Source organism: Pseudorca crassidens, chromosome 1 (genome assembly GCF_039906515.1).
Source record: "Pseudorca crassidens isolate mPseCra1 chromosome 1, mPseCra1.hap1, whole genome shotgun sequence".
Taxonomy (NCBI): Eukaryota; Metazoa; Chordata; class Mammalia; order Artiodactyla; family Delphinidae; genus Pseudorca; species Pseudorca crassidens.
In genome coordinates, this window is record NC_090296.1 from 3,583,920 (window position 1) to 3,607,017 (window position 23,098).

General features: G+C 57.8%; 2 protein-coding genes across 7 annotated transcripts in view; one reads left to right on the forward strand and one right to left on the reverse strand.

Annotated features, from left to right (window-relative positions):
• The first annotated feature begins 322 nt into the window (after positions 1-322).
• Positions 323-6,226, forward strand: ANKRD9 (ankyrin repeat domain 9). 2 transcript variants are annotated; one of them, XM_067724983.1, is made up of 3 exons: positions 323-542; positions 1,509-1,583; positions 2,161-6,226. In XM_067724983.1, exon 3 carries the CDS (start codon positions 2,208-2,210, stop codon positions 3,150-3,152), a length of 945 nt encoding a protein of 314 aa, XP_067581084.1. In that variant the 5' UTR covers positions 323-542; positions 1,509-1,583; positions 2,161-2,207; the 3' UTR covers positions 3,153-6,226. The 2 variants fall into 2 exon arrangements, with proteins under 2 accessions (XP_067581084.1, XP_067581093.1); XM_067724992.1 differs by having other exon boundaries at positions 1,509-1,561.
• An 871-nt stretch (positions 6,227-7,097) lies between these two features.
• The window catches only part of TECPR2 (tectonin beta-propeller repeat containing 2), a 95,997-nt gene continuing 79,996 nt past the window's right edge, over positions 7,098-23,098 (reverse strand). For all 5 annotated transcript variants that reach the window (XM_067724684.1, XM_067724451.1, XM_067724606.1 and 2 more), the window contains 3 exons: positions 11,688-11,829; positions 11,176-11,325; positions 7,098-10,836 (listed from right to left, as the gene is read on the reverse strand). In XM_067724684.1, the coding sequence (XP_067580785.1) occupies positions 10,685-10,836; positions 11,176-11,325; positions 11,688-11,829 (444 nt within the window). In that variant the 3' untranslated portion in view covers positions 7,098-10,684. The remainder of the gene's footprint in view (positions 10,837-11,175; positions 11,326-11,687; positions 11,830-23,098) is intronic.

A 23,098-nucleotide genomic window follows, 5' to 3' on the forward strand; every position in this document is an offset into this window, starting at 1 on the left:
GCACAGCAGGCGGGGCCCAGGGGCCCTTCCCGGCGCGGGTCTCCCGTCGCCGGGAGCTCGAAACCCGGAGCCTTTTCTCGCCGGCCACTCGGGTTTCCGGGAGCCCCGCCCCGTTCACTCCGCATCGCGGCCCCGCCCCCCGCGCGCCCTCAAGTTTCTCCCAACTTTTCCGCGGGTCCCCCTGGGCGCCCCGCCCGCCGACCGGTGACGTAACAATGGTGCAGCGCGGCGGCCAATGGGTGGTGGCGGGGGCCGGCAGCGCGGGCCAATGGCGGCGGCGGGCGGCCCCGCGGTCCTGCCCGGCCGGGGCCGCACTGCGCCGCCCGCCGCTCGCCCGCCCGCCGCCGGCGCCGGCACCGCCGCCCAGCGGTCTGGCCGCGGCGGCTCAGAGTGCGGCTGCGGCGGGCGCGGGCGCCGGCGGCACCCTCCCGTCCGTCTGTCCTGGGAGCTTCGCCTGCGCGCCGACCCGCGGGGGGCCAGCAAGCTTTCCGGCCCGCAGCGGGGGCGGGGACGCCAGGCCAGCGGCCCCTCCGACCCCCACGGTGAGTCCCCCTTCCTCGGCCGGCTCGGCGTGTAGCCGCCGCCCCCCTCATCCCCCCCAGACACACGCGCACGCAGGTGCAGCCCTCGCTGCGCCGGCCACCGGCCCGCAGACACTCTGGCCTCGACCCGCGACCCGCGGCCACCCGGGGTCCGGCCGTGCCGCCAGTAGGGGACGGGGAGAAACTGGCGGGCGGCCCTGGGCGCGCGGCCTTGCCCTCGGTGGCCCAACCCCCCATTCACTGAGCCGCGACCGTGACTCGCTGCCCGGTGACGTGGGGCGGCTCAACTTTACGTAACCTGCCCCGCTCCCAGTGTCCACACAGGGTGCACCCGGGGCGCGGAGACCCAGGCGTGGTGCTCCAGTTACGGTGTCCCCAAAAGGGTGCTGTGGCTCCAGCCCCCAACCCCTGTGCCCGTCTCTGTAACTTAGTTACCCAGTGTGTGTGGACGCAGCTTATCCGCTGACCCAGGTCCCTTGTGACCAAGGGCTTACCCTTGAGAAAACGCAGTGGGGAGCTTGGGCCAGGGCCAGGGGTTGGAGGTCAGGGCTCAGGTTGGCGCAGGGGGCTCAGAGGGCAAGGTTAGGGCTCAATCTGGGTTCCCTGTGGGTTGGGGGTCCCCCCACTTCTGGAATGAGCCCGATATAGGAGTTAGGAGATCTGGGTTCCAGGCCTGTCTCTACCATGACTTGCCGACTGACCTTGGACAAGTTTGTCCCTTACTGGAAAATGGGATGACAGTACCTGCTTCTTCTAGTCATTGGGAAGACTCAGGGAACTAGCAGACCTGGAGGGGATTTACAGACTGTGAAGAGTGTACACGCCAGTTTCTAGGTTGATTTCATCCTCTTGCCTCCTCCCAGGAGCTAGGGGCGGTGACATCCAGTAAACACCATGTTTGGGTGGAAGGCTAGAGGCCCCCACTTCCTGCTATGGCTCACAGACTGCCTTCCCTCTTTCTTACAGATGAGGAAGCTGAGGCTCAGGCAACAGTAATACACCCACCTACACAGAACTAGGTAATCGCGGTGCGCTAGCCAGGTAGGTCTGAGTCTAGAGCTCTGACCCTGCCTCGCCTGGGGTAGGGCCCTCGACCGCAGTCGGGGGTCAGATGACAGAGTCAAGGTTAGATGGGGCTGGGGATAGGGAGCTTGGGCTACAGAAAAGATTTGCCTCAGCTTGAGATGTGGGATGCAGCTTTCCTAGTCCCCTACCTGGCTTTCCCCTTGATTGGAGTTGGATGCAGCTCTCACAGGTGGGAGCAGGAACTCTTCCAGTGGGTCCCTGGGCTGGACGGGGTGTGGGGTTTCTGTGTGGCCTTGACGGTAGCTGGGGCTGTGAGGGCAGGGACAGGGAAGGGCATCTTTAGCAGAGGTACCGGAGAACAAGACAGTTTTGGGGAGGGCGACCAGGCGCAGCTAGATCAAGGATGTGGGAGGTGGTTCAGGGCCTGGGAGAGAAGGGAAGCTGTGAGGAGTGACTGGGAGGGCCGGTCGGAGGCTGGGGGCAGGTACGAGAGAGGGCCGGACAGGTGGGGCTGTGTGAAGATTGGACGGGAGACCCCTCTCCGCCCGGAACTTCAACCCTCAACCCTCACCGCGCTTCCCTCTGCCCGCAGGTGGTCGGCCCCAGGCCCATGCCGTGAGACCGGGAGGCGCCGCCAGCATGCCGTGGGACACGCGGCGGCCTGGGGGCGGCGCGAACGGCGGGCCCGAGGGCGCGGGCGCAGCGCGCTCGCGGGCGCAGAAGCAGTGTCGCAAGTCGTCGTTCGCTTTCTACCAGGCCGTTCGCGACCTGCTGCCCGTGTGGCTGCTGGAGGACATGCGCGCTAGCGAGGCCTTCCACTGGGACGAGCGCGGGCGCGCCGCCGCCTACTCGCCGTCGGAGGCGCTGCTCTACGCCCTCGTGCACGACCACCAGGCGTATGCGCACTACCTGCTGGCCACGTTCCCGCGGTGCGCGCTCGCGCCGCCCAGCGCCGGCTTCCGCTGCTGCGCGGCGCCCGGGCCGCACGTGGCGCTGGCCGTGCGCTACAACCGTGTGGGCATCCTGCGCCGCATTCTGCGCACCGTGCGCGACTTCCCGGCCGAGGAGCGCGCGCGCCTGCTCGACCGGCGAGGCTGTAGCCGCGTGGAGGGCGGCGGCACGTCGCTGCACGTGGCCTGCGAGCTGGCGCGCCCCGAGTGCCTCTTCCTGCTGCTCGGGCACGGCGCCTCGCCCGGCCTGCGCGACGGCGGCGGCCTCACGCCGCTCGAGCTGCTGCTGCGTCAGCTGGGCCGTGATGCCGGGGCCGCCCCCGCTGTCGGGGCGCCAGCGCCCGGGGAGCCACGCCAGCGCCGCCTGCTGCTGCTTGACTTACTGGCGCTGTACACGCCGGCGGACGCAGCCGGCCCGGCCCGCCGCGAGCTGCTGGGCGACCGGCCGCGCTGGCAGCGGCTGCTGGGCGAGGACAAGTTCCAGTGGCTGGCGGGCCTGGCGCCACCCTCGCTCTTCGCGCGTGCCATGCAGGTGCTGGTCACCGCCATCTCGCCCGGCCGCTTCCCCGAGGCCCTGGACGAGCTGCCGCTGCCGCCCTTCCTACAGCCACTGGACCTCACGGGCAAGGGCTAGACCGCGGGGGCACCCCGTGTGCTGGATTTTTGGAGAATACTATTTTTCAGAGCGTTGTACCCGGCACTTTACATATATTGTTCTCTGGACAGCGGAATCTCTGCTTTGTCTGTAGCGTGCTTTGGGGGCTGGGCTAGGACGGGCAGGCGGACCCGGAGCTGCAGGTCTTCTGGATCCGGAGGTGCTCAGCTCCCCACCTCCCTGTGTAGATGGAGCTGGGCTACGGGGTCAGACGACGCCTGAGAGCCGGGCCCTGCCCTCAGCTCACTACCCAGACCCTGAGGAGCGGCCTCCCATCTTGATTTAGAGCCTCTGGGAAGGTGTCCCAGAGGGAGAGACAGCTGAGCTGGGCAGGTGCAGGGGGGTGGACTGACGTGTCCAGGCAGGGGGACGGCGGGTGCAAAGGCCTGGAGGCCGAGGGAACCGCCCGTGGGCGCTGGGTGGAGGTTCTCTGCCCCGTCAGCAGGTGGGGCCTCGACCACTCCCCTGTGGGGCTGGGCCTCAGGTCCCGAGGTGTGGAGGGCAGGACCCAGGCTGTGCCTCCTGTTTGCCCCCGTCCCGTACTGGCCACCTGCCTCCTCCTCGGCTGTCACTGGGACCGCCCCCTCCCCAAAGAAGCCCAGGCCTGGACTTGTCGCAGTCGCCCCATTGGCTCTCTCTGGCGACTAGCAGGTACCTAATCCTGGGGCTCCTGACGGGGGTGGCTGCGTCATCCCGTGGGTGGGCCCTCCAGCCTCAGCCAGTAGACCTGGTTTCCGCAGGAAGGCTTTGAAGATGGAGACTGGTTGACCCTTCAGGACAGAGGGACCCTGGCTGAGAAGCTGGGTCCGTGCCCCGAGGAGCCGTGGGATCAGGGATGGCCAGGCTGTCCTGCCCGGGAATTCTGCTGGGCCGTGAAATTCAACCCGCGCCGGCATGGGCTGGAGGGCCACGATGTTCTGCCAGGAGCAGAGGGCTAACGATCTGCCCGATGAACAGTGACCGCCTGGCTGGGGGCACCCACTGCCCACCCTGCCCCCTGTGTCCCCGAGGGGGGCATGCCTGGGGGCCGAAGGGGCTTTGGGTGGTGGTGGCAGAGTCCAGGGTGATGGGCCGTCAGAGGGGGGCTGTGGAAGGGGCCTGGGCAGCGGGAAGCTCTGCCAGGGGGCCTGGTTCTGGTCTGCACCTGCCACCCACTCTGAGGGTGACCTTGGAGAAACCCCTGCCTTGGGCTTCAGTGTCCCCAACTGCTTACAAAGGGGCTTTGGAGCATCTCCAAGCTCCCTACCTGCCCTGGCAAGGATGTGACCCCCGTTGCTGGGAAGCGTGGGGTGGGTGGGCACACAGCCCTGGTGGGGAGGAGGGGGGGATGGAGGGGTGTACGGCCCGGTGCTGATCCTAGATTCTGGGTGGCAGCGAGGGCTTCTCCCCTCCTGCTGTGTGTCCCGGCCCAGTTAAACAGCCTTTCTGAACCTTGACACTTGGGGGCAGTGGATACTAGCATCTCTAGCTTAAAACTTGGGACATCAGGAGTCCCCCGGTTCTTAACCGGGGATGCGTTGCTGGGGGAGGGTGCATTCCTTTGGAGGAGGTGGAAAGGGCAGACCAGAGCAGCAGGTCTCCGTGGCTTCTGGGCTCTGGGCTTAGGGAGATGTTGGGAACTCTTGGTGCCCTCGTGCCCAAGCAGCTTCTGCCTGGAAAGAACCTGGGCACCCGACGGGGGACCTGGGCATGCGGACTTCCCCTCATGTCTCCCAGGTCCCAGCTCTGTCCTCTGTGGGGTCAGCCCTCCTGGCCCAAGGCCCAGGGCTAGGCCCCCATCCGCTTCCCTGCTAGACATACAGCTGCCCCTTTGGTGATGAACTCCTTTGAGCCCCCTGGGCTGGGGATGGGGTGATGCAAGGTTGGGGGGGCTCCCTGGCGGGGACCCCACAGAACCCATTGTCCGGGGAGCAGGAGGCAGCCCCTGGGCTGGTCCTGGCACGCAGGGCAGGATCCGGGCAGGAGTTGTTGTGGGCACCACAGCAGGGGGCCCAGCCCCGGAGCACAGCTCATAGCTTGGAGGGGTGCAGGGCAGGACGGCAGCGGGGGGCGTCAGCCCCGGGTGTCCTGGCCGCAGCCGGGTGGGACAGGGAGCCACAGGGAAGGCTGAGGAAGCCCTGTGGCAGCAGAGCGGGGCCTGAGTCCCACTGGGGACCCCTGGCCCAGGGCACCCCAGGCGTCCGTGGGAGCACAGAACCCAGGGCAACAGTGCAGGGCGAGAAGCCTCAGGGTTATCTGGCCGCTGCTGCCGGCCGGCCGAGCGAGGGCGGGCAGGCGGGCCTCAGCACTGGCCTTATCGCTCCCCCGGGCCCTCCAGCACCCCGTCACCACTGTCGCCCTGGCGATGAGCAGGGAGGCCTGGGGAGGGCGAGTCCGCCCGGAGACTCAGCTCTTGGCTGCTGGCAGGCGGCCTTGATGGCTCCTCAAAGGCAGTGGCTCTGCCTGGGACAAGGCCCACGTGTCTGGGGCAAAGCGCCTTGGTTCGTTTGTTCACTTCCTTCATTCCATGAACCTTGTCTAAGGAAAGCCCCACTCCTGCCAGTACTGCCCCTGCCATGCCCACCCAGGGGCCCAGTGAACTTCCAACTCTGGAGAGCTCGGGGGCCAGAATCCCTGCACCCCAGACACCTGTCGGGGAGGACAGAGAAGGCTGGGCCGCTCGTCCCCAAGGTACTGTGACCCCGTGCCTGGAGCCCAAAAGGGACACACAGCCCTGTGACGGCCTGTGGCCACAAGGCCCCTGCTCTGCCCCCACTTTGGCCGTGTTGTGTGCTAACTTACCCCACTACCTCGATATTCCCACTGATTTCCTTTCCTGTCAGTTTCTTCAACTTTAAAATACTGTATTGAGAGCAGTTTCCTAAGTTACCTGAAATCCTGTTCAGAACAAGGGTGCTTCCTGAAGTCGGGATGGAGGGGAAACAGGCACGGCTGGGGAAGGCTTCTGCTCCAGAAGTGTGTGGGTGTGAAGCAGCCCTGCTCCACGGTGACTGGTTTTGTCCTGCTACGGTTTAACATTGAGGCGTACTTGACATAACAAATGCACAGCCTTTGAGCGTGTGGTTTGAGGGTCGTGACCATGTCCACACGCGTGTGAGCATCCCAGCCAAGGCAGAGGCTGAAGAGAAGAGATTTCTATCCTCAGTGATTTTTTTTTTTTTTTTTTTTTTTTTGCGGTACGCGGGCCTCTCACTGCTGTGGCCTCTCCTGTTGCGGAACACAGGCTCCGGACGCGCAGGCTCAGCGGCCATGGCTCACGGGCCCAGCCGCTCCGCGGCATGTGGGATCCTCCCGGACCGGGGCACGAACCCACGTCCCCTGCATCGGCAGGCGGACTCTCAACCACTGTGCCACCAGGGAAGCCACTCAGTGATTTTTTTTTTTTTAAGCCACACCGTGCGGCTTGCGGGATCTTAGTTCCCCGACCAGGGACTGAATCCGGGGCCCAGGCAGTGAAAGCGAGGAGTCCTAACCGCTGGACCGCCAGGGAATTCCCACATCTTCAGTGACTTTTATAAAGAATTTCTGCTGATAGAATGCATGCTCATGGTAGAACGCTCGGACTGTGCAGAGAAATCCAGGGCAGGATGTGGCAGGGGCCCCTCCATGCAGCTCCCAGGTAAAGAGGCTGCCCGCCTGCCTGGCGGCATCCCACCACCCAGACAACCACTGCTACTAGCATTTGGTGTATTTTCTTCTGTTTTTCTCTATGCACATATATACATATGTTCAAATTCTTTTTCTATGCATACTTTTTCACATGACATCAGATCAAATCTAGTATTTAAAAACTTACTGTAGAGTAAGCATTTCCGTTCACTGTAAAACATTGTGTAAATACGATTTTTGGGAAGCCTCTGGTGTTTACTCTGTGATATCTGATTCAGCTGGCGCTGATACGATAGAGCTGACGTTAGAGAGAACTGAGGCTTTAAAATGTGAACTTTATTTCTTTTTGGAATAAATAACACATTTACATGGCTCAAATTCAAAAGATACAAAAAGGTGCACACTACAGGGGACCACCATGACCAGCTGCTTGGGTAGTGTCTTTCTGCCCCTCCTCTGTGCCCTGGAATTACGAAAAAGATTGCAAACCCACCAAAAGTTAGAGTACACCGTGTCCACTGGCATCATCTACCTCTCCCTGTAGGTATGATCGCCTACAAACTCACGTGATCATTACCACGCCCAAGAGACTTAACGCTGCTATGATGAAACTGCATGACAGACTGCTCAGAACGTACATCCCCCGGGAAGACACGTGCTTTCTAACATCTGCATATTGTTTCATGAGAGGAATGCTCCCGAATGTCAGTTGTTTTTAGTGTTTCACAATTACAAACGATGCTGCGCCGTATGTTTAACCCTGACTTAGGATTTGTTCTTGAGGACAGGCTTCCAGAAGTAGGAGTTCCGGGACTTGAGGGTTTTAAGGCTGCTGCTGGACCCAGTGGCTTTCCCAGAAGGGCCGTGCCAACGGGGGCTCCCCGCTTGCTCCATGTGCACGCCTGCCCTGGGTGTGCACTAAGCAGTGCCCTTTCATCTCCTTTGTCCATATGTGTGTCTTCGGTGTTCCTCCGACTTGTTGCAACTATTTCCCCTTCTAGTTTTATGCGGGGTTTTTAATTCACGGCATCTTTATATTTTGAAGAAATCAAATCTATATAGTATTTTCCTCTGACTTTTCCCACTACTTTTGAGTTTAGAAAGTGCTTGCCATCCAGAAATCAGATAGTTTTTTGCCCCCTAGTTTTAAGACTCTTTAATCCACTTAATGTTTGTCTGAATGGTTAAGTAGCGGGCCGCATCAGTTAACTGTGAAGTCACTGTCCCGTCCTCTCACCTGCGTGCCGCCTTCACCTTGTTAACTCCCCGTGGACCTCGCTGGGCTGCCTGACGTCACTGGCCCTTCCATCCACATCCCACTTCGTTTGCTGGCCCCTGTCATCGCTCCTGGCAATCCTCATCTGTTTCTTCTTCTCAAGACAGTGAGGTGGCATCAGACAGCGCAGGTCTGGAGTCCCACCGAGCTGGGCTCCAACCCCAGCGCTCCTTGTGCTGACTTAAGCAAGTTACTTCTCCTCTCTGGGTCTCACTGGGGCTAATGGTATTGACCTCTCAGGGCCCTACTGAGGACGTGAAGCTGCACGCGTGAGACCCTCACAGCATATCTGGCACAGTCAAGGGGGGTGTCTGTGGGTATGAACATTATTTTATGGGTTCTTCTCTGCCTACCCCCAACAAAGAAAATCCCAGTGGGGATTTTGACAAATTGAGTGAAAGCCATAAATGCCTTTGGAAAGGACTGGTGTGTTTCCTTGCACAGCGGCTGTGGTCTTCCATCAGGAGCGCCAACTGCCTCCCAATTCGGGCTCTCTTGGAAGCCTTCAGGAGAGCTTGGCCAGCTCTCGACCGAGTCTGACATTTCTTGTTCAGGCTGTTTCCCGGCAGGTGACGCATCCCGCCGCTGTCGTGAACGTGATCTTTTTTCCACGTGCTGGTTTCCACTAGGGCACTTCTGGTGTCTGGTTTTGTGTCCTGGATGAAGACTCAGGCCCAGGGTCTCGAGCCCCCAGAGCCTGCCCACAGCGGCCCTGTGCTCTGCCTCACGGTACAGTGTCCTCCCCAGGGCCACCTCTGCAGTGGCACTCCCCCAGGACAGCCCCCGGGCAAACTGGTCACGAAATGACGTCTGCCCACACCCTCCTGGCCGTGGGGCTGGGCTGGCAACACCAGCAGCAGATTCTTTGCAGCACCAGTGGGAACAGCCTTCCTGAGTGCCCACTCAGGGCACCTTCTCACCACTCAGACATCAGACTCGACTAGGCTCGGAAAAGTCTAGTTTATTGCACTGTCTCAAAGCACAACTTAAAAAAGAAAAAAGAAAAAAAAAAACTGTACAAAGCACTGAGGCTACAAGTAGTTTAAAAGTATCAAACTAACTAGACTGGGTTAATTGCACTAAAGTCCCGTGGGTTCAGGAGAGCTCTGCCATCTGAGGAGCCCGGCAAAAGGCACAACATACGCAGAAGAGGAGCCTCAGCCGCCTGCGCTCCCTCTGCTGTCACCAGACTTCTGAAAAAACGCATTCTATAAAAGTGAAGTAGTAAGTAAGGTCTGGGATTTCAGCATCTTGTCCTCATTTAGACCTGGAAAACCTCCATCCTCATGGCTACCTGGGTCCTGTCAGAGAACAAATCTTATCGCTCTTCACCTGTGGCCTGGGGGCTCCCGGACACACCTGCTTAGTAGCAAACAGGCATTGAGTAACTGGGCCCCGGGCCAAGGGCAGGCTAAAAAAAGCAGCCAGGCTGGAGTCCTTCCGTGGGGCTGCCTCCAAGAGGGAGGGGTGGCGGGCTCAGGGCGGATGCCTGGCTGGGCTGCAGAGTCCTACAGCTCAGATGCCAGCGACAAGGGTAGGCACTGCAGGCCGAGCCCATGGACTGAAGTCTGACGTGGCCACAGCAGGCCCCAGTTTCAACCTCGCTGGGCACCCACCCAGATGCCCGCTGACAATGTCTGGCTGCCACTCGCAGCCAGCAGGCAGGTCCCGTGGCTGCCCCACACATCGAGGACACGCAGGGCGGCGTCCATCCTCTGAAGCTGCAGCCAAGAACAGTGCAGGCTCAGGATAAACCAGGGGAAGGAATCAAAGGCCTTCCCCTGGTTTCAGAAAATACATTTCTCTTCTAAATTTGTAAGATCTGATTTCAAGTGAGGTATCTCATGTAGGTTTGTAATACAACAAACAAAAAAGGCAAGAATTAGTAGATTCATCCTCTGAAGGTGCTTCTGGTTTTCACGACGTCGCCAGCAGCAGGGCTGAGTGTCACCCTATGACATTCCTATGTCACTAACATGGCTAAGGTTCCCACGCCCCACCACACCTGCCTCGGATACACACGCACACTTCCGTATTCCGGGTCACCCACTGGCCTTTCCTGTTCTGCTGGAGGCGAGCCCGGCCCCCTGGGAGCGGGCGGGGAGGGTGTGTGTGGCGTGTGCATGTCGCTATGCGTGTGTCCTCGTCCTGGCACAGCTGGCTTCCCATCTGGTGTGGCCAGCAGGGAATGGGCGCTGGGGCCTGCGTCTCAGAGAGGAGGTGGGGGGACCCTGTGGTGGAGACGAAGCCATCCCAGGAACACATTCGGCGGATGGACGGCACTGACCTTGGGCTCCACGGGCCCGGGAGCGGTCAGCGAGGGGAAGGTGACCACAGCAGACGGCGGTACCACAGTGCATGCAACTGGAGCAGCCGCCGTCCCACCTGGGGACGGTCTCAGCGCGAGTCAGAGGCCCTGCTGCTGCAGCAACGGCTCCGCACCTCTCGGCCAAGGCTGTGGGTTCTGGAATGAGACGGAAACAAATACGGAGGAAAGCAAGAGCGGAGCGTCCCACCTGGCTAGACGTGCCCGACAAGAGCGGGCGAGGCACGTCCAAGGGCAAGCGACTCAAAACCGCCCGTGTCCGCCACACGGGTCTCGGTGGCCCCCCTGCCGAGAGCTCCTTCAGATGACCTCCCACTCGTCGTCCAGGTCCTCGGGGTGGGGGGCGGTGGCCTGGCTGCTCGGGGCGCCGTGGGAGCGGCTGAAAGTCCTAGTCAGCCGCTGCAGGAGGGAGCCGGCGGGGCCCACTGCCCACAGCTCGTCTGACAAGGTCACTGCAGGGACAAGAGCCAGCCGCACGCCCGTTACTCCCCAGCCCGGCTCCACGTCTGCACGCGCGCTGCCTAGCGGTGGGGCCCCGGGCACGCCCCGACCGGCACCTCGGCTTCCCTGGCCTTCAAGGGAGCGGCCCGGCGCCCCGTCCTCTTCCCGGGAGACCCTGGCAGAGTCCGGGTGCTGCGTGGCCCCCGGCAGGTGTGACCCTGGGATGGGCTCCCGTGTGGGTGAACCAGCCCTGTGGGAGCAGCACCGCCCCAGCCCCCGGCCAGAGCCCCACCCCACGGCCAGAGCCCCACCGACGCCATCCACGGGAGCGCCAGCGCCCTGGCACCTGCCTGTGAAACACGTCACGTGCCCGGGAATCTTCTTCCAGTAGTCTCCGGCAGGGTTTCTGTCGGTGACGCCGTACCGTCGGGCGAGATCCCCGTTGGGGCAGCGGGCCCACACGGTCCTGGCGCTCAGGGCCAGCTGGCAGGCTTGCAACCCTGCAGGCAAACGGAGCGTCTGTCTGCCCTCAGCCCCGGCCGCGGAAGGGACGGACCGACCCTCCCCGCAAGCCTGCTCTCCCCCTGGCTGGGCACCGAGTGGGAGCCCAGGGAAAGGACGCCCTGTCTGCAGGGCCGGCAAGGCTGCAAGAGCCCAAGACCCGAGGACCAGAGCCCAGGCGGTCCGGAAACGGTCATCCGACAAGGAACCCCAAGGACACGGGGCTGGCGCTCTGCTTGTGGGGTGCCCACGCTGGGGAACACTGAGGTAGACGCTTGCTGTCACCTGCCTCAGCAGAGCCTCAGAAACAAACCAGGCCCCAGTGTGGCCGCAGTGGCCACCGCCCACCCAGCGCCTCTACCTGGCACGTGCTCCCAGTCGGTCCCCACCGGCATCTCCTCGGTGATCCCAACTCGGACGTGCACGTTCCACCTGCTGTCCAGGGCCCACAGCATCTGGTCGCTGGGGCTGGAGTGGACGCTGACCAGGGCGACCCCGGCGGGCTGGAAGCAGGAAGGGCCTTTCCTCAGGGAAGGAGGTGGGCGCACATGATTGGGGAGGGCAGTTCCCACACAGCCCAGGGCAGCCCGGCACGGCAGGAGCGGCGGGCAAAGGGGTGGGGGGACCAGGCCTGTCCCCAGAGCACAGCCTCACAGGGATAGAAACGCCCCGAAGACCCAGACTGAGGGACCTCCCACCAAGCAGGGAGCCCCAACTCTTCAGTGCTGCATGTCCTGGGGAACAAAGATAGGCCAGGTGACAGGAGAAGGAAAGGACATGGGGAGACCTGCGGGATGCCGGGCCAGGAGCGGCGGGCTGCGTTAACGGGCAGCGACAGACGGCAGGTGCCACAGGGGAAGGGGAGGTGGCCGGGGGCCTGGCCTGAGGGTCCTCACAAGCCCCTGTTCACAGCTTCATGCTCGGAGAGAAGGCAAACGTGGCCCAGTGTTGGCAGTGGGTGACTCTGGGTGGACCTGAGGCTATGGGAGTTACTGAAATCTGCAAGTTTTCCGTTGGTCTGAAGTTTTTCAAAATGAAAAGTTAAATTTTATAAGTTATGAAGGTAAAAGACACCAAAAAACGCAGTTGCCATTGAGAGTGTTGGGACAGAGGGTCCGCGGGGAGAAGGTGTGTGGACCGGCCCGGGAGCTCGATCAAGGGTGGCTGGGCAGCCTGGGGAGGGGTCGAGGTGGGTGTCTGTGGACATGGGTCTCCCCACTCACGCCCCCGAGCCCCCCTCTTCTGCTCTGCTTGGCATACAGACAGGGCCAGGCCGAGAGCCAGGCCGACTGTGCACAGCTGCCACGAGCTTCGCAGGAAAAAGGAACCGGCAGGCAAGGCGGCCAGTGAGCCCGCTCGGCCTCGCGTGCGGGGAGGGGTGCCCTAGGCCCAGCATCCCCCCCCCCCCACCGCTCCGGAGAGGATGAGGGGCTGCGGGGAGCGGATGGACGGCCCTGCGATGGATCGGCACACCACGCTGGGCACAGACGCGGCTGACACGCCCTGTGTGCCTGTGGGAGATGCGATCAGAACTCATGGGCGCTCTCAGCTGAGGAGCATCCTAAATGCTTTCCAGGCAAGAACACAGGTTCTGAAAGCGCTCTCTGCTTTCCCATGGCTGGTGCGCCTGTGACTTCCGCTCTACGGAGACGGAGACGGGGGTCTGGGCCCCTCCCCTGGAATCCGCCCTCTCACTTTGACCAAAACAACATGGCGGAAGCATCCCGCTGGCAGGGCCGAGCCTGGTCTCGAGGAGCAGGCAGCGTCAGCTTCTCCTCTCAGAACTCAGCCGGCATGGAGAAGTCTGCGGTGCGGAGGCCCCGCGGAGGGGAGAGAGGTGTGCGGGGCCCAAAGGCCCGGCCGTGGTGAAGCAGGGAGGAGCCGTCCATGCTGGACTCCGCCCGCATCCCAGCCCCAGAGTCCTGAGAGGTACGAGTAGTAAAGCGCTGCTCGAAGCCACGAAGTTTCCGGGCAGTGGTGCAGTGGGAAGACAGAGAAGACACTGTGATGCGGAGGCAGGGAAGAGCCGGCGGGCGGGGAGAAGCCCTCGGAGGAGGAGGAGGGCCGGGAGGAGAACCGCCACTGGGCGGCCAGGGCGGGTCGGCGCCCCTTCTCTCTCCTCGCCCTCCTTGGGCGCCCGTCATCTCCTGGACAGCTCTGAACCTGGACCCCCTCGGTCCCCCGGCCCCACTGCCCGGTTTGGGCACGGTCCTGCCTGCCACCCGCCAGTCACCAGGGTGCCCAGACACTGTGGGACCCCTCCTGCCTGTCCGCCTGCCTCGCTGCCACGTCTCCCGACTGCCCAGAGTACAGCGGGAACTCCTCGGCGTGACGCCCCTGCCTCCTCGGGGCCTCGGCCGGCCTGCCCTCCCCCCACACGCCCTCGTGCACAGGGCAGGCTGCAACCCACCCTGCACAACCCCACACAGCTCCTGGCCGGGGGAGCTACACCTGCCCGGGCTGAGGGGGGCACGGACACGAGGCTCCCTGCTTCCCTCTGAGGGAAGCCCAGCCCTTCACTTACTCTCATCCAATAAAAAGAGAGCTTTTTACTGAAGGGTCACACCTTTAAAAAACACAAACCCCAAGTGTACAGCTCGGCGGGCTTTCAGGGCATGAGGGCAGCCACTGCCCCCCACCCCCGAACTCGATGATGTCAGGACGGGACTTGAACCTCACTCCCAGGGGAGGCAGCAGGAGGGGCAAGGACATAAGCCAGTTCTCAAAGGACAGGAGAGCAGAAGCAGCTGGCATACAAGCAGGGACGTTGCTGACTGCACATTACGAGGATGAGCAAGGCACCCGTATGGACACATCCTACGAGGGGTGTCATCCTGCAGCATTTCCCAGGCTGGGTTCCGCGGGACACCATGCCACCCCCGCAGCTCTCGGGTCGGCTGCTTCCTGGACACACACCTCCCCGTGAAGCCACGCGGTCATTTGCTCAGCAAACGCCGAGCACCTCAGATGCTGGGTGCCGGGGAAACCTCCCCGCAGACAAACCACGCGCCTCTGTCCTCACAGAGCCTCCATTTCACCGGGGGTGGGCCAGGCAAACACACCAGGGCTGCGTCACGTGACGGGGAGAGAGGGGCCAGGGGAACACCACGGCAATGGGGTGGGGGTGGGGGTCCTTGACCCTGCCGCCCCAGCAGGGGCACGCCAGCCTGGAGGCCGGTGAGTGAGGAGGCGGAGGCGAGAAGGCAGCAGACGTGCTAAGGGAGGTGTGGAGAGAGAAGTGATGTGAGCGGACACCGCTGCTGCGAGGACCGCCCTCAGGGAAGCTGGAAGGAGCGGAGTCCCGTGCTGGAAGCCGGTGGAATAATCCAGGTGAGAGACAGCTCGGCTGGGGGCGCTGGGCAGGACCCAGGAGACGCTGTCCCCACTCTGATTCTCAGCACGGGCTGCTCACGCCAACCACCCGGAGGGCCCAGGCCTCGGCATTTGAGATGCCCCACTGGTCACTCTGGCGTCCAGTGGTGGTGGGCAGGTGGGGGCGGGGCTCTTTGAAAACACTTTAACTAACAGGATAATAAAGAAGCGGCGGGAAGGGCTGGGCAGTGGTAGCAGGTGTTACTCAGAGGTCAGGAGGAACACAAAATGAGCCCATTAGCAGCCCCTGGAAGTCTGCAGAGGGGCGGTGGAGGGCACAGCCAGGGCCGTTGAACCAGACTGCTAAGGGTTAAGAGGAGAAGAGGCCACAGGGCAGAACAAGGCTGCTGGGGCCTACCTGAACAAGTCAGCTCGTGGGAGAGGGAGGGACGCAGGGAGGCGGGCTGTTAAGGTTCCAGGAGGGGAGGAGGGGCCGGTGAAGTCCTGGAGTCGCTGGGGGGTGGGAGGCAGGGAGAGGAGCAGAGGACTTCTTCCTCAGAGAAGGTCTTGTCCCGGGAGGGGAGAGGCGGCACAGAAGAGTTGTCAGGCGCCCCCGCCAGCCCCACATGCTGCCACCATCCTCTGGGACACTGGGTCCCAGCCCTGGCGATGTTCTGTGTCTTTTCCAGGTGTCTCAGTCACCTGTGTGTCCTGAAGGACAGTCACACAACAGGTCCCAAGGAGTGTTTGTCTGATAAAGTGGAGAGGAAGGAGGTTCTGGAAACTCACTGACTGGTGCTTCCCCGCCAGCCAGCCAGCCAGCCAGCCCGCCACTCAGCCATCATCCATCTACCTGTCACTGCCCACCCCGCCCACCCATCACCGCACCCGCCCATCCGCGCCTCCACCGCCCTCCCACCAGCCCCAACCACCCAGCAGGCGTTAGGCTGAGCGCCTGCCCCGTGCCGGGCACGGTGCTGGGTGCTGGGGATCAGTCTTCTTGACTCCTGGATTTTCAAGTCTGGTGAGAGACACGTCGTTAATCAGACAGTCACACGAGGACATGTAAGGCTGCCACAGGTAAGGGGAGCTACAGCGGTGAAGAACGTGGTGCTCTGAGCACGTACCTGGGGTCAGACAGGCGGTCAGGCAGAGCTGCCCTAGGAGCTGTCGGCGAGGTGAGACTGAAGGATGATCAGGAAAGAACCAGGAGAGAAGGGCAGGGAGGCGTGTGCCGGGGGGCAAGAGCATATGCACAGGAGGGAGCGCGGCCTGAAGGGCCGAGGCTGGAGCGGGCAGGGCAGGGCCGGTCGCCACCTGCAAGGTCTGTCTCCTCAGCAGATCCCAGCAAGGGCTCTGAGATCAGAGGTGCTCAGACAGAGAGAGGTTTGGAAATGTATCCGAGGTCTGATGGCAAGAAACAAGACGCAATGAACAAGAGGACCTCCCAGCCGAGTCGAGGACTCAGTGCAGGGCAGACAGGCACACCACCCTGGCCTCCGGGAGAAGAGGCAGTATGGAAAAGACAGGGAGATTCCATAAATGTCACCCACCCTCTGCCACCCCGAGAGCTCCTGAACTCGGCCCAAGAAATGCTGCTTCACGAAAGTCGACTGGAACACATTCCAGTGACCTTACTCCCAGAGGTCAAGCAGGGCCAAAATGCCAAGAGGGGGCTGAACAGGAAGTAGCTGTGAAGACTGCTCCTGCCCACGAACTGGCCATTTTCAAACTGGGAAACTCGCTCTTGCTGAACCCCAGACCCCTCCCTAGGGAAGGTGGGTAAGGCCAGAGTGGTTCTCAAACCTTGGAGTCCCTGGGACTCGTGGGGGACCTTGTTAAACTGGCACATTCCTGGGCTTGGGGCCAGACCTTCCACATCAGACTTCGGGGCTGGAGCCCAGAAGTGACTAAACAAGCCCTCCTTCTGTGCGCTCCTTTCTGTAAGACAGTGCTCTACACTGTGAAGTAGACAAGGCAATACTACCCAAAGCGATCTGCAGATTTCAATGAAATCCCTACCAAAATCCCAGCTGGTATTCTTACAGAAATGGAAGAGCTGATCCTAAAATTCGTATGGAATTACAAGGGACCCCGAACAGCCAAAACAATCCTGAAATAAAAAACACAGTTGGAAGACTCCCACTGCCTGATTTCAGAACTGTTACAAAGCTACAGTAACCAAACAGTGCGATGCTGACATAAGGACAGACATAGAAATCAGTGGGGTAGAACTGCGAGTTCAGAAATAAATCTGTACAGCCAAGTAATTGTTGACAAGGTTGCCAAGATCATTCAATGAGAAAAGAGTAGTCTTCAACAAATGGTGCTAGGAAAACTGGACGGCACACACATAAGGGAATGAGGCTGGACCCTTAACTCACATGGTATATAAAATTAACCTGAAATGGATCAAAAATAAATGTAAGGGCTTCCCTGGTGGCACAGTGGTTAAGAATCTGCCTGCCAATGCAGGGGACATGGGTTCAAGCCCTGGTCCGGGAAGATCGACATGCCGCAGAGCAACTAAGCCTGTGTGCCACGACTACCGAGCCTGCACTCTAGAGACCACAAGGCACAACTACTGAGCCCACATGCCACAACTACTGAAGCCCAAGTGCCTAGAGCCCATGCTCTGCAACAAGAGAAGCCACCACAATGAGAAGTCCGCGCACCGCAACGAAGAATAGCTCCCGCTCGCCACAACTAGAGAAAGCTCACGCGCAGCAACGAAAAACAAAAACACAGCCAATAAATAAATAAATAAATAATAAATAAATGTAAGAGCTAAATCTGGCAATGGTTTCTTAGATATGGCACCAATAACAAAAAAGATAAATTGGACCTCATCAAAATTAAAAACTTTTGTACATCAAAGGACACCATAAAGAAAGTGAAAAAACCCATAGAATAGGAGAAAATATCTCCAAATCATATATCTGATAAAGGTCTAGTATCCAGAATTAAAAACTCTTTAAAAATCCAACAAAAACAACAACAAAAATAAAATAAAATCCAATAACAAAAAGACAACTGAACTTTAAAAATGTCAAAGGACTTGAATGGACATTTCTCTGAAGACGTACACATGGCCAACAAACATATGGAAAGATGTTCAATGTCATTAGTCATTAGGGAAATATAAATGAAAACCACAGTGAGGCATCATTTCACACCCACTAGGATGGCTAAAAAAAGAAAATGGGAAACAAGTATTGGTAAGGAAATGGAGAAACAGGAATTCTCACATATGCTGCTGGGGACGTCAAATGGTGCAGCTGTTGTGGAAAACAGTTCGGCAGTTCCTCCAAGGTTAAACATAGAATTACCATACGACCCAGAAATTCCACTCCTAGATATATACCTAAGGAATTGGAACAGATGTCCAAACAGAAGCTACACGAATGTTCATGACAACACCCTTAACAATAGCCAAAAAGTGGAAACAATCCACATGTCCACCAACTGATGAGTGGGTAAACAAAATGTGGTCTTATCCATACAATGGAATAGCATTCAGCAATAAAAAGGAATGAAGAGGGCTTCCTGGTGGCGCAGTGGTTGAGAGTCCGCCTGCCGATGCAGGGGACATGGGTTCGTGCCCCGGTCCGGGAAGGTCCCACATGCCGCGGAGCGGCTGGGCCCGTGAGCCATGGCCGCTGAGCCTGCGCGTCCGGAGCCTGTGCTCCGCAATGGGAGAGGCCACAGCACTGAGAGGCCCGCGTACCGCAAAAAAGAAAAAAAAAAGGAATGAAGTACTGATACTGATACAACATGGATGAACCTCAAAAACATGATGCTCAGGGCTTCCCTGGTGGTCTAGTGGTTAAGAATGTCTTGCAATACAGGGGACGCCGGTTCAATCCCCGGTTGGGGAACTAAGATCCCACATGCCGTGAGGCAACTAAGCCCACGCCTCTCAACTAGAGAGCCAACGAAAGATCCCACGTGCTGCAACTAAGACCCGACGCAGCCAATAAATAAATAAATAGTTTTTAAAAAAATGATGCTCAGTGAACGAAGCCAATCACAAAAGACCACATATTGTATGACTCCACTTATATGAAACATCCAGGAGAGAAAAATCCATACAGAGAGAAGGCAGATTAGTGGTTGCCAGGGGTTGCGGGGCGGGAGGAACGGAGAGGGACGCTACTGGGTGCAGGGCTTCCTTCTGGGATGATGAAACTGCTCTGCAATCACACAGTGATAAAAGGTACACAACGCTGTGAATGCACTGAGTGCCACTGATGGTAAATTTTATGTGTGCGTATTTTACCACAATTTTTTTTTCTTTTAAATAAATTTATTTACTTATTTATTTTTGGCTGCGTTGGGTCTTCGTTGCTGTGCTGGACTTTCTCTAGTTGCCGCAAGCGGGGACTACTCTTTGTTGTGGTGTGCGGGCTTCTCACTGCGGTGGCTTCTCTTATTGCGGAGCACGGGCTCTAGGCGCGTGGGCTCAGTAGTTGTGGCATGTGGGCTCAGTAGTTGTGGCATGCGGGCTCAGTAGTTGTGGCTCGCAGGCTCTAGAGCGCAGGCTCAGTAGTTGTGGTACACGGGCTTAGTTGCTCCACGGCATGTGGGATCTTCCCAGACCAGGGCTTGAACCCGTGTCCCCTGCGTTGGCAGGTGGATTCTTAACCACTGCGCCACCAGGGAAGCCCCTACCACAATTTTTTAAAAAACAAAAAGTAGACAGGCTTGGTTGTGACAATGTACTATTGTTTTGCAAGATGTCATCACTGGGGGAGACTGGGTAAAAGGTACACAGGGTTTCTATTATTTCCTACAAATGCAAGTGAATCTGCAGTTTTCACAATAAAAATCTCAATGAGAAAAAGAAGCAAGCAGGCTAGAATTTTGGTTTATTCATATTCAAAACTTCATAAAAATGAAAAAAAGAAAGAAGGATGCAATTTGTAAAATGGAATAAATAAGGAATTTAAGATTTAACATCATTTGGAAATGCTAAAAAAATTATGTATAATCTTGGTGTGCTTCCAAAGTCTGTAGACAGTATGTGTCTGTGTGTGTGTGTGTGTGTGTGTGTACACGTGTGCAAGTGTGTGAGTGTGTGTGCCTATTCCTGCTTATTTTTAAGTGTCCTTTAAAGATAAGCTGCAGTGCGGGTGATGGGGAGGGAGCCACACCCCCTTTCTGGAAGCACCCAGATCACAGCCACCAACCTGCTTTGATATTTACAAATCAAAGGGGCTGTTCGTGACTATAAACACCCCATGTTCTCAAAAGATAAGCACTCAGTTACTCATTACTATGAACAAGTAACACCAGTGTTACAGGATATACCATTACTCTCTCCCATTAACTGAGAGACTCTCCACAATTTATAAACTGAGATCTTGACTAGACATGATGTTGAAGTTAAGGGGTGAAGTTTTCACGTGATGGACTGTTCCCAAACTGGGACTCCAAAGGTTCTGCTGCTGTGCACACCGGCCTGGGGGCCCAGAGTGACCGTTCTCAGGTTAAGGGATTCATCTTAGCTGCCAGATGCAGCAAAAATACAGCTGAGTTTAGATAACGTGAGCTGGAAATGTGGCAGGTTCCGTGTTTCCTGGAATCAAGACAAGCTTGTTTTCGAGTTACATACAGTACTTGTTAACTCTGACTCCAAGCTTCTCGTCTTGTATATTCCCCCAAGAATTCGGACTACAGTCACTAAGTTAGTTGTGGTAAGACCACACACTCTGAAGACCACACATACAGATGGCCAAAAAGCACATGAAAAGATGCTCAAAATCACTAATTATTAGAGAAATGCAAATCAAAACGACAATGAGGTATCACCTCACACCGGTCAGAATGGCCATCATCAAAAAGTCTACAAACAATAAATGCTGGAGAGGGTGTGGAGAAAAGGGAGCCCTCTTGCACTGTTGGTGGGAATGTAAATTGGTGCAGCCACTATGGAGAACAGTATGGAGTTTCCTCAGAAAACTAAAAGCAGAACTACCATATGACCCAGCAATCCCACTCCTAGGCATATCTGGAGAAAACCATAATTTGAAAGGATGCATGCACCCCGGTGTTCACTGCAGCACTATTTATAATAGCCAGGACATGGGAAGCAACCTAAATGTCCATTGACAGAGGAATGGATAAAGAAGATGTGGTGCATATATACAATGGAATGTTACTCGGCCATAAAAAAGAACAAAATAATGTCATTTGCAGCAACATGGATGGACCTAGAGATTGTCATACTGAGTGAAGTATGTCAGACATAGAAAGACAAATATCATATGATATCGCTTATATGTGGAATCTAAAAAAAGGATGCACATGAACTTAATTACAAAACAGAAATAGAGTCACAGATGTAGAAAACAAACCTGTGGTTACCAGGGGATGGGGGGGAGAGATAAATTGGGAGATTGGGATTGACATATACACACTACTATATATAAAATAGATAACTAATAAGAACCTACTGTATAGCCCAGGGAACTCTACTCAGTGCTCTCTAATGGCCTGTATGGGAACAGAATCTAAAAAAGAGTGGATATATGTATATGTATAACTGATTCACTTTGCTGTACAGAAGAAACTAACACAGCATTTGTAAATCAACTATACTCCAATAAAAAAAAAAAAAGACCACACACTCATAGGATAAATGACTCTGGTAATCACAGACAATGGAGAGATACAGCTGATGGCTCTGGTCACCGGTCACCTGCCCTCCGCTGGTGGCAGCTGAGGCAGGCAGAAGTGTGCAACCCAGAAGTTGTCCAGCCCTCCCTCAGCTATTTTCACTAACATTGGTTTTCTACCCAATTTCGTGAGACTGCAAGCTTGGCCCCTGTGGTGTGTGGCCTCAGTTGCTTCAGGGGCCTCCGAACTGGTCTCCATCCTACCTGGGGCTGCAGGATAGTCTGCACTGGGCATCTAACTGTCTTGCACTGTTGGCCACGGTCCCTGCTACCTGCAGGGTAACCCCCACCCCCCCACAGCCCTGCACCCTCTCCCAGCAGCACCCCCTTTCTGGCCTCACGGTTGGCCAGGCCCAACCGTGCTGGGCTTTGGCTCTAAGCAAACAGGACTTTGCACCCCACCTCTGGATTCCCCTTTGCAAGACTGCTGCGAAAACCCTCCCTGCTCACAAACTGCCTGCTTCGCTGGCCTCCTGAAGGACCCCCTGCCCCATCTCCCAGCCCAAAGGGGCCCCATCCAGGCTCATCCCACCAGGCCTTTCCCAGTGTGCCCCCCATACCCCACTCCCCTAGGGGCTGGGCAGACTCGGAATCCGTCACGCTTTTCCATTTTCACAGCCCGCAGAGCTCCAAGCGTGCCTGGTCTCACAGAGCCTCTGCTCAAGAAACCCTCATGCAACTGGCATATCGGGGGGCAGCAAGGCTCAGGAACCCCACGTGAGGAGAGGGAAGGCAGCACAAGCAACTCCAGCTCAAAAGAAAACACAGCCTCTTACTAAAAAGCTCTGGCTTTTCTGAATCAAGGTCTCACCAAAACCGATTTGGGGCTGGAAAGGATGCAGGAGACCGGCTGAGCCCAACCCCTTCATATCCTGGGTGAGAAAACTGACAAAACTAAGGCTGAGAAGTGAGGGTCCTGCCCATGGCTCTGGGGCTCAGACCAGAGTTCTCCAGACTTGTAGCAGACTGAGCCTTTGTCCCAAGAAACACACACACACACACACACACACACACACACACACACACACACACACACACACACACACACACACACACACACACCCCTCCCTCAGCCAGAATGTGAATAAATCCAGGAGAAAAGAAAAAAAATTGAAAATTTTGCAACCAAAGGTAATGTTTATCTAGACAGATCCTTCTGGTATGGACTTTATGTGACCTTGGATAAAATGCAGCAGGAATGTTTCAGGAACACCAAGGCGGATGAATCGGAGAGCCTGCAGAGCAGCACAGACCACACCACAAAAGACGCCTTCTGTAGAGAAACCCTAACCCCTCACGGTGGCCAGTCCCACTTCCTTCCCCTCCAAGTTGTGCCCTCCCTCTGTCCTAATGAAGCTTGAATCCACCTAACATTTGTGACACACGGTGAACTTTGCCTTTCCTTGAGGATTTGGGGTCTGGACCGAGCACCCCGAGGCCGCTGTAGGGAAGCCCTCAGGCTGTCCCTGGGCACGTGGCCCCAAAGTTGTTGCACTTTCTGAGGTCTGTCGGGTCATTTTAGTTCTTCCGCGTTTTCTCCTGTAGGGGATCCTTGTGCTGCCTCTGGTCTATTCCTTCTCATTTCACAAAAGCTTCAAACCTGGATACCAGTGTTAACAGCCTGTATCTAAAGTACCAGCAGGCTCTCAGACACTCTGGCCTTCAACTCAGCACGTGACCCGGGGCACACCCCCTCCTCCTCGGGCTCTGTGTCCTCAGCTGGAGGATGAGCAGGTGACCTGCGAGGCTCCCCTACCAGGTTTTCACGCTCTGAGTCTGGGAC